Source organism: Diadema antillarum, unplaced genomic scaffold (genome assembly GCF_040938485.1).
Source record: "Diadema antillarum isolate AM-2024a unplaced genomic scaffold, OU_Dant_1.0 seq00002711_RagTag, whole genome shotgun sequence".
Classification (NCBI taxonomy): Eukaryota; Metazoa; Echinodermata; class Echinoidea; order Diadematoida; family Diadematidae; genus Diadema; species Diadema antillarum.
Window position 1 is genome coordinate 22,086 of NW_027273309.1, and position 11,708 is coordinate 33,793.

At 39.2% G+C, this 11,708-nt stretch overlaps 1 protein-coding gene across 1 annotated transcript; it reads left to right on the forward strand.

Moving 5' to 3' along the window:
- Positions 1 to 5,395: 5,395 nt before the first annotated feature.
- On the forward strand, positions 5,396 to 11,533 carry LOC139715068 (membrane frizzled-related protein-like; the record flags this gene model as incomplete). The annotated part of the gene is made up of 6 exons (XM_071626690.1): positions 5,396 to 5,666; positions 6,195 to 6,362; positions 7,421 to 7,516; positions 8,238 to 8,345; positions 10,216 to 10,572; positions 11,356 to 11,533. Coding segments are annotated over exons 1-6 (1,178 nt in total), but the record flags the coding sequence as incomplete, so codon positions are not given.
- Between the last annotated feature and the right edge of the window lie 175 nt (positions 11,534 to 11,708).

Below are 11,708 nucleotides of genomic sequence, written 5' to 3' on the forward strand. Positions count from 1 at the left end.
CAAATTGAGGTCAAAGGTCATATGTACTTCTTTTTGTATCTTCGTTATGACGTGTTATCTCTATGGGAGGGAATTTTCTTTAATGTGAAAATTGACATGATTGTCTTTATCGAGCACTAGCTCACTTACCCTTCGGTGAATTTCTCCCAGATTTTAATATATTGTAGCTGAGACTTTGCGCTATCGTTTCATTTCCTTCGTTTTTTCATACGATGTCGGAATTACGATAAAAAATTGGTTGAAATTAAAGCTTATCTTCTATGTATTGAGATATTTCTTTCTTTCTGCAACTTTCTTTGCAATAACTCAAGAAAAACATGCCCTATCACCCCCATATTTTGCACATGTTTAGTTCATGTCTCGTACATTATTTCATAAAATAACAACTACTAGATCGGACAACATCTTGGGTATGTAAATTAGGGTCAAAGGTCATAAATGTTTCATCTTGTATCTTAGTGAATACCTGTCCTATCTTTCCCATATTTTCCACACGTATAGACGATGTCGCGAGAATCATTTCACAAAATAACCACTATTTCATCAGATGCAATCTTGGGAGTGCAAAGGTGGGTCAAAGGTCATATGTATTCATTGCTGTATCTTCGTTATTCAGTGTATACAGAATTTGGTACCAAAGATGGCAGATATGACTCCCTTTTCTAAATGAGAATGCAAACATCACACGGCCAATGTCTCTAAACACAGATGAAACTTGTATGGTCATGCCTATTGCGATCAGGACTCGAATCATTGATAAAAAAAAATCGGATCACCTTAATTTGTCAGTGATGACAAATTACAATCTCTAGTTTTTTTTTTTTTTTTTTGAATAGAGATCAGTGGCAGGTACATCTACATTATTACTATTAAAACCGAATACTGTGGTCGGCTCTGGGGAATAATAACTTATTGTGATAAGAAAAAATTGGGCGTAATGCCGTAATACATCTTAGCAGAAGGTCTATGGGACATTCCACCGATTCTTACGAATAAAAACGTATGCATGTAGAATGTTGTGCACAGGTTCTTGGGTAAACATCATGAATTTGCCGGACAAATAATGTTGTTAGTCTTCAATAATTCGAATAATCAACGTCGCCATAGTGCTTGAGACTTTTAATCATCTTGTACAAAAAGGGTGAATTGGATTATAGGGTGCCTCATCCATGCAATAATTTCGATGTAACATCCAGTTGGAAATCTCCTTAGAATAATAGTGTTTTGTTTTGTTTTGTTTTGTTTTGTTTTGTTTAGTTAGTGTTTGGTTCTTTTTTTCTGGGGGGGGGGGGGACTCGTGGATGCCTTCCCTTTTATTTTTTGTTTTGCAGTTTGAGTTATGTGATGAAGTTGAATTTTCTTATAACTTCAAACAGGCTATTTTATCTATCCCAATGTGATTATTCATAATTATTGCTTGTTTGTTTGTTTGTTTGTTTGTTTGTTCATTTCCATCTAAAAAAGATGGCCTGATAGCCCATATTCAGCCACGTTAAGCTGGTCTTCCATGGGGTCCAGTTGGATGTGAGGTGTGACCACTTCATCGGGTTAAACATCCTTCTCTTTTCGATGAATGAATGAAGCGGGATCTCTTACGTGCATGAGTTGTTACTCTCATAAAAACACGGGACCTCCATTTTATGTCCTATCCGAGGGACAGATTATTTTGCCTCCTGCTAGAGGGGACGGTATGATTACACACAACATTGCTCAGTTCAGACTCGGGTTCGAACCCGGGCCCTTAGGATTGTGAGGTATAATAGACGCGCTACCGATTGAGCCAGCTCACCGTTGGTGGGACTGGCACGTGACACAGTGGTGGAGGCCCTAATAGATTTGTTGCCCTTTCGGAGAATAATAGGGCACTTAATTCAGGTCGTTCTTCTAAGGTAGGCCTACTAATAGCAGGCCTACTATAGGTATGTTGGGTATACTATTAACATGATTAATGTACAGTTTGTTGCACTGATCGCTTTGTCGGTGGCATCTTGCGAGCTTCCTGCTCTGAAGGATATCCAATCATTTTCATTTCCTATCAACCCTTTTCCGTACCAATGAGTCAATTGTAGGTTCCCTTCACACACGGTTTTATTTATCCGTCATGAATGTACCCTTGAGAATTATTTTAATCGATTTTGTGCTATGTAAATGCTATTTGCATAATACTGAACTTACACTCTTAAAACATCCGAGTCAGAACTGACCCGGAACTGGGTCCGTTGGGGTCACACACCGTTCCGGGTCAAAATGACTTGGAATTTGGTCATGATGGCCCCGAATGGGGTCACCCTGACCCAAGTCATGACTCTGAATGGGTCATATCTGACCCCATTCCGTGTCATTTCTGACCCGGAACGGTGTGTGACCCCAACGGACCCAGTTCAGGGTCAGTTTTGACTCGGATGTTTTAAGAGTGTATAACTTATAATTTACGTGTTGCTTTACATTGTCACTGATGGATGTTGTATAGGCACAACACTGTATGATTTGTGTGGAAACCTAATAAATGAAATGAAATGAAATGAAATGAATGAAATGAAATGAAACTGATTTCACACACATATGAGGGCTAACAACGGTAAAGAAATTCTATTATATGGCAGTCATGATAAAAGTCTGGCTGGGTTTTCAAGAAAATCAAAATTGGGTAGTAATGTGCCCCGCCCCTTCCCCACGTCTTCTATAGGGCCTACTGGACCAAAGAGGCCATCCCCTGATCCTATGATCGAACTTGAAGCTATGATCACCAATGTAGGCATATATACTCGAATGTGCAGCACTAACTTCACAGTTATGATCACATATCATTTTCTGGTAATGTAGAAGGGCTAGGATTTTAGATATTCCTTCTTTTTTTTTTGGGGGGGGGAGGCACTTTTGTGTTCCACCTTTGAAATGGCTGAGATATCCACAAAAAAGTAAAGCAAAGTGGTCCTAATAAAAGGTGGGACCAACCCTTTACTAAGACCACTTTGTTTTACTTTGTTTCGTATATCTCAGCAATTCAAAAACAAATGTTCATCAAATAAACTTTTAGCTCCTCTTAGAATAGTATATTTCAAATACATGAAATAAGTGGTTTCAAATGACCTCCCCAAAGTTAAAATCTGAATTCCAATCTTAATCAAAAATATCTCATGCCTTTCGGGAAGAATAATGTAAAAAGTAATAAAACGATCAATAACGTCGCATGACGAAAGTCGGGGAATACTCACAATGATTGTAATATCTTAATTGAGCGTTCAGCAATCAAGGGGAACTACAAAAACTAAGACTTATCGTGTTGTCTGCTAGCATCTTGTATTTTTCTTTGTGAACTCCATGATCTGGCCCCGTTTCATAAAAAGCTGATATGATAGCACTGGAATTGAACTCCATGATCTGGCCCCGTTTCATAAAAAGCTGATATGATAGCAACTCTTGCTGGAATTGAACTCCATGATCTGGCCCCGTTTCATAAAAAGCCGATATGATAGCAACTCTTGCTGTCATGGTATCATGACAAGAATCCAGCTTACGATTGGCTATTGCTATTGGAAGTTGTCATCCATTCCAGCAAGAGTTGCTAACCTAACATCTTTTATGAAATGGGACGTGGTTCGATCGATACTGTCATCTCCACTTCCACTCCCCCCCCCCCCCTTCCTTTGGTCTGGATGTTAATATTTGCTTTGATATATTCAATGCACTATATACAAAGGGTTTCGCCTCAATATTGTAGCAACAACAAATATCTTCTGTGTAGCAAAACAATTTATCAAACTCATTAAACCGTATAAATATTCATTACTAAAATTGTGCTAAAAAGTATAAAACTTTGTCTTTTAGTTTCATGAGTTTCAGTTTCAGTAATTTTTATTTCTCCACTTGACAATGTATAAAAGAAAAATAAGTATGACAATATCGAACATAATTATTCACAAGTCATTAATATATAAATAAAAGTTCTCGTCACAAACATAGATCATGTGAATAACACATATATTTCACTGCAAATCTTTAAGTATACAGGTGGAGGAGACCGTTATCAATAAGCAAGTCGTTTGACCTGGACAACGGCTTCTAAACATTACAATTTGTAACAATTCTATTTTTCTAACTTGTCTTGTACAGTCTTCAGAACCCAGATAACAGTATTCTTTACAAAAGAAATTGAATGTTTCAATTTGATTACACAATGGAATTCAACCAATCAACCTCATGTATGAAAAGAGACGTCTATTGAGAATATGGGAGAGATTACAAGACATAGTAAGTTAGGGATTCTCGGATAGGGGGACTATATTATATAAACGCGGTCTGACTTCACAGTGACCATAGTAACAAGGGAGGGGTTATTGAAAGGATAAATCAAAAATCATCAAGAGAATGAGAACAAAAAGCCAGAACAAGAAAAAAACAACAACAAATGATAAACAAAGAAAATAAAAGAAAGCAGAGAAGAGAACAAGATGATTAGAACATACATCATGACTCGTATTCGTACTCATAATTGGATTCTATATTGAAGCAGTTTCTTTAAAATAAAATCGAAGGTAAATTAAGCTGGTGTTAACACTATAATTGGAATAGATAATTATGAAATATTTAATATAACTTTTATCCTGTGACATGTTCTATCACTAGAGTCTTCTCTTCTCTTCCTTCCTCTCTTCCGCATCCCCAAATTATCTCTCACCCCCCCCCCCCCACTCTCTCTTCATTTTTTTTTTCCGTCTGTCCGGCAATTCTTTCTCTGTTTAATCATAGTGATATGTACGCACGCACGTACGTATGTATGTATGTATGTATGTGTGTATGTATGTGCGTATATATATATATATATATATATAATTGTGAATGTGTGTGTGTGTTCGACAATAGCATGCTTTGTAACAAAGAGGGAACATGATAGAAGGTATATAGAGAGGAGTAGAGACTCTAAGAACTATAATCAATTAATTCATCGTCGAGGAGAGACAGTATCACCGAGATAAAGTGCTCAATATTTGCATCTGTCTGCCACAACTTCTTAGACAGTGTGCAACAACACCTTACCTATTCTATACCAGAAAGCTTTACCCAATTGAGGAAAGAACTTTGACAATAGACTCTTGAAGTGAGTGAAGTTACTTCGTTGCTTGGAGTTTGGACCGTCGCAGACGTCATATAATCGATACATACTTTACACTCTTTGATATTTTCCATTGTTTGCAATCCGATGGCTTGAAGAAAATCGATTTTCTTTCGAGGCTGCCATCTTTGGATTTGGATACGTACACTTCTGTGGCAGGTACTGCCAGGGGAAGGCAAAAGTTGCAGTGTTTAGAGAAAACATAATTCTCTCGCTCTGTAATTGCCTTTAATTTCTTCCAAATATAAGGTAGTTACACTCTGACTTCTGGAGATTTCGAAGATGGCAGGATTTCGCTCAAAAGCACTGTTCTCCGTGATCGCCTGTTTGGCGCTCCTCGGGAGCGTACTCGCCGAGTGTCCGGATCAAGACGAGTACGACATGCGTTCAGGCGATTCAGGCACCGTCGCTTCTCACTACCCGAGTTATGAAGGCGAGGAGTACGACACCAACGAGTACTGTTCGTGGGTTTTCACGGTCCCAAACAATTACCGCATCGTTCTCACCGTGCACTACTTCGACACCGAGGCCGGAGCGGATTATCTTTACATTGGTAAGTTCGTCGTCGTAGTCAAGGCAATAGGGTTGGACATGTTAAAGCACAGTTTATCGCTTTAATTCTGAAAGTTATGGCTAGTTGTACCCGCCATGAATACATTTTGTTTAATTTATCAGTCTCTGTCTTTTCCAAATTGGGTTGGATTGTTTTGAAATGATCAACAATTGGCAAGAAATATAATCAATATTGCAACATGTAATCATGTTTGCATACAATATTTCATAACTATTTTCATTCTATTCCCGTTTTTGTTTTTGTTCCCATTGGATATCAATCGGAGATCAATTTATATTGCATATTCTTTATTTCTATATTTTCGATTACATATATTTATGTATAAAGGATATATTTGCTCATTTTGACATGGTTATTTGACCATTCATTTCTATCATTTTTTTTTTCATATCGACGTCTTCCAATACCTGTCCACGTGGGCGATGATGCCAAATTATCGATGCTCGCATCATAAGCTAGTGATGATTATTCCATGTTGAACCCCTTCATGATTTCCGATTGCTACAGGGGAAGGAGATGAACCGGGAGCCAACGTGTTACAGCAGTGGACCGGGCACCGTCCTCCCCAACTGAATGTTATTAGCCCCGAAAATGAGCTGTGGGTGCTGTTCGAATCGGACTGGGATATCGGCGGTATGGGCTTCATTCTCAACGTCACTCTGGAGCACAAAAACGGTAAGAAGTATTATACTTTATAAACAGGCTATGGCCGCGGAATCGGAGAGGTCGGGGAGTGGTCGCAGAGACCTCTCTGCGATGCCTCTGCGACGTTGCCTGAAGGAATTGGCACTTGGATTTTTTTTTTCCGAGGCCTTTTTCCAGTCTCCAGCTGGTCTCGGAGACGTCCCCGCGACGTCTCCGTTACGTCTTCCTATTGATAGTTGCGTTCAAGTCGCGGGGACTAAATTTATCCGCAAAGTCTCCGGTAGGTTGCCTATACAATACCGGTGACGTCACGGAGTCGTCTCCGCCTCCTAAGAAGCCTTCTCGGAAACTTCGCTGTGACGTCACAGTGACGTCTCTGTGACGAATAAGTTGTCACCTCGATTTGCAGACGTCCATTACGTAGCCATGAGTCCCGTTTCATAAGACTTCTTATCATTATAACTACCATATTTTCCATGACAAATTTGCTTTCAGCCAATCAGATGCAAGGATTTCAGTAGCTTATGACAATTATCATAACTTGTTATTGATATCAAGTTTCATGAAACGGGGTCATGGAGTTGTCTTTTTTTGGTAGGAACGCAAGCCATTTTTTTTTTCTTTACAGTGGCATGAAATCTCCTCCATGTAAATTAGGTCCTTGAAGTGTGAAAACTTTATCATGCCAATAAACATCATGTCCATGTAACCAGTACATAGCTGCGGTGATAATTTTCTGCAATTCCCATCATCAGAATGAAGTCAAAAAGAAAAAAAAAACCAAGGTAGTCATATATATTTGTGCGTGCATTACCAAAATAAAAAGAAAAGATATTAGAAACTTAACATCATTGTATGCCGTAAATACCGTCAAACTAAAAACGTATCTATTTCGTCAGAAATTTAGTATTTTGATTATTGAAGTATGTAGGGGCCTATTTCATGGGAGCTCTTATACTGAGCATTAGAATGTCCTCTTACGTTTCTGCGCTCTATCTAATTATGTATTCATGCATGCAGCCAAACGTATTTTTTCCAAAGCAATGAAAATTAATTGCTAAATTCTCGTCGATCCTCATCTCCGACAGATCTCGAGGAGTGTGACTCTGGGGAGAAGATCCTGGAGGGAAACATCTGCGACAACGTCGTCCACTGCGAGGACCTCAGCGACGAACTCGACTGCGGTGAGTAAACCTAGAAATCGATTTCGACAGTGATAATGATATAGACAGCCTCTCGAAGAACCATTAAATATCAATCATTACAATTTTGGTTGGGGCTATGTGTTTACATCATCATGTGAGTATAATATCTTATTTAAACAGGGTATAGCCTCTTCAGTGTTGCCACTGCTCTACCAGAGGGTCCTGTTATCATTATTACCCTAGCGTTGCTAGGTACCCGTATATTACTCCTGGGTTATGAGGGACATAGTGGGTTAAAAACATCTTGTTCAAGCACGTAAGCATTGGGCGAGATTCAAATTCGGGTCCTCCGAACGGAGTCGAGAGTTTTATCCACAATGCTATTGCGCCCCCACCTATTGCCGTTTTTTTCTTTTTAAGGGGGGGGGGGGGAGGGGATGAGCTACTATCCTCTCCCCTCCCCATTTCCTCCTGGTCCGAAGGGTCCCCACCCCTATTAAACACGCTAGATCATTCGGCTGTCCCTGTTCATTATGATTACTTGTATGTATATAAGAAAAATACATAAATGTATAAACAGGGAGAGATGGAGGAATATATAGAAACAGATATTTATACATTACAAACATTACAATGTATTTTGATACACACATGAGTATATCTTTTATTATCATGCTATCAGCATACATGGCTGAAAAATAAAGAAGCAAAATTCAGTCTAATTTCACATTAAATTTTCTTCTCGGATCTATTCACACAGTGTGCAGCAATTCCGATTTCGAATGCGGCAATGGAGTCTGCGTCAACAGTGACGCCCTCTGCGACGGCTATAATGACTGCAAGGACTTCTCCGACGAGAAGGACTGTCGTGAGTTTAATATGATTATAGCTTAAAGGGATCGTAGAGTTTTGGTTGAGACCTAATTTCAGGTTTCTAACATTTTGGTGAGATAATGAGAAACCTCTTTTGAAACATGAAAGAACATGTAATTTTATAAGGAATTCAACGTTTATTCGATGAAAATTGGTTTTGAAATGGCTGAGATACTGTATCCAAAAAGGAGCGATACTAAAGTGTGGGACCCACACTTTATTACGATTGCTTTGTTTTACTTTGATTTTGAATGTTTCTGTCATTGCAAAACCGATTTTCATCAAATAAACTTTGAATTCCTCTTAAAATGGTATGCTCTGTACTATATCATAAGTGATTTCTTGGTATCTCGCAAAAAGTTGAAAGCCAAATTCTCATCTCCACCAATACTGTACATCCCTTTAACCCGTTCCATACTTAATTCTGGAATCCCGATAGACTTACAGTGTAATAGACAGGCCATCGGGTTCCTGTATGGAACGGCTTAATCTATCAAACCCTTAATCCACATTTTTAGGTTTTTTTATGCTGTATTTTCATTTTGATTTTATTCATTCACGTAACAATATTATTGTCGCAACTGATTGAAAAATCGTCCTACATCGACGTAAATAAGCACTGAATTGATCAGTGTTTTAGTAGTAGCCATGATAAAAAATCATGGGCGTACATACTCGAGCAGGATTTGAACCTACGACCTCCTGATCACCGGACAGGCGTCATCTCCACTAGACCACCGAGCTTTCGCCCGAAAGCAAGTGTTGGTTCTAATCCTTATAGCATGCAGCGGGTACTGCTTTGTTATTCAAATTCATGATTTTCTTCCGTCGAGATGTTTTCATTGCAACTGATTGACAAATTGCCCTACATCGACGTAAATAAGCACTGAATTGATCAGTGTCTTGTAGTAGCCATGATAAAAAATTCATGGGCGTACATACTCGAGCAGGATTTGAACCCACGACCTCCTGATCACCTGACAGGCGTCATCTCCACTAGACCACCGAGCTTTCGCCCGACAGCAAGTGTTGGTTCTAATCCTTATGGCATGCAGCGGGTGCTGCTTTGTTATTCAAATTCATGACATTCTTCCGTCGAGATGTCTTCATTGCAACTGATTGACAAATTGCCCTACATCGACGTAAATAATACTCGAGTATGTACGCCCATGATTTTTATCATGGCTACTACTAAAACACTGATCAATTCAGTGCTTATTTACGTCGATGTAGGGCAATTTGTCAATCAGTTGCAATGAAAACATCTCGACGGAAGAATTTCATGAATTTGAATATTATTGTCCTCATCTTTTCCTTCATTTGAATCCTATGTCAGCTATTTTTTTTTTACTAAAACCCTGATGATTTTCAAATCTTTAACCAATCCTTGAACTTAATAGCTACACATTTCAGAAGATAACTGTCAGGTTCAAGTCTCATATTGCATCCTTTCCAATAATTGCATCACTTAGTGATTTCAGGATTTAGTGATTTGTGACTGTGATTTTGTAATTTTGTGATTTTGTGATTTGATGATTTCAACCAGTTCCATAAATTATAATATTCTCTAGATATAGTACAGTAGAATTGATAATTGCCAATTTAACAATCATGATTGATTGTCTGCAGTAAAGTCCTCCCCGGGGTCTAAAAGTAATTTATTGTTTATAAAGAGAACTGTAATTCCTTGTAAAGTAATGTTCATTAAGACAAAGTTATCCCCTCGACACTTGTTATCGAGTTGATGGTTACACCTCCCTCCATGTTTGAATAAATTTTATTAACAGCTGAGGAAAGTGATAGTTTCATTGTATCTATTTTCTATCAATCTATCATTTCATACTTCTCTTCATGTGGTTTTGCAGCCGTGTGTACCACCATCACGTCAAGCAAGTGCGCGTCGCGACTGGACTACTCAACCACCTACTTTCCAAATCTCTTCATGAGCCAGCCGCGAAAGGCGAAGCGTCTTTACCGCATAGCACGACGCATCTCGGACTGCCACCCGCTCTTTCTGACCCACCTGTGCAACACGCTCTTCCCCGAGTGCCCGCACAACGGACCCGTGGCGCGCATGTGTCGCTCGACCTGCCACGAGATCGAGGAGTCGTGCATGTCGCGGTTTTTGGACAGCAACATGGCAGATGATTGGGGCTTGCAGTGCGACACCTTTTCGAATGAAGATCCGCAAGATGACGGCTACTGCGCAGGACCGGAAGGTGGTGAGTATAGTACTATTTTGCTGAAGTATGGACTTACTAGTAATTATTAATTGACTTGTGTTGCCGAATTGTGATCGTCACTTATAACATGCTTTCTAGATACAATGTAGTTTGAAAGATCATTTTTGTCTCTAGTCTGCAATTCACTAGTTTAAAATCTACCGAAGATGTATATCTTCCGTTTCACCCTGGATGCTGTTGAATATCATCTTGTTAGCTTTTTTTTCACATCACAAATCCCCAACAACGACAATAACAACAACAGTTACCGCGTTTGTTAAGACTGCAGTTTAAGTCAATTCAATTCATTCGATTTATTTCACATCTCTTAAAATGCAAACATGCACACACACACACACACACACACACAGAACATAAAAACGGAAATATACACAACACAAAACACAAACGGGACTGTTACCGTATGAAATAAAAGAGAAAAATAATACAGAGTGAAAAAAGGTAGATGTGAGGGTGTCTACCTTATCTTTGCTTTTTGAAGGTTATAATTATGGAGTTCTAAATGACAGTTTCAACAGTCATTCACTCATAAAATGTCTATGATACAAAATTGTTCTTTTAAGCAGAGATGTAACTAAATTCACTGTTAGGGAAATAACTAAATTATATAGTCGGGCCAAATGCGTGGTCTTCTTTATCTAGGACAGCCTCTTCAGTGTTGATACCGTTACACCAGACGGCCCTCTAAAACGTTGGATTATGTGTGTGTTTTATTGTCAGCTCGTCAATGATAGCAGTATGAATTTGTCACTCTTTCGACAGATTTTACCAACACCGGCGAGTGTGGGATCCGCCCCCTGTTCGATGACCGCGTTGTGGGCGGGATCAACGCAGGGGTAGGGGAGTGGCCATGGATTGGTTCCCTACGTAATAGGAATGGTCACGTGTGTGGCGCCACTCTCATTCATTCCCGGTGGGCGGTAACAGCAGCGCATTGTGTGTAAGTAGATGTATTCAACAACAACAAGAACAAAGAAACAATAAGCGACTCAACATTCTGCAACACACTGAATTCATGCGAGTTTTGTCCTGTTTTTGAATGTTTGTTTGCGTTTCATTGCCGTTTCAAATACACTTATAGAAAGAACACACTTCATTCTATAGAGTTCAGCCGG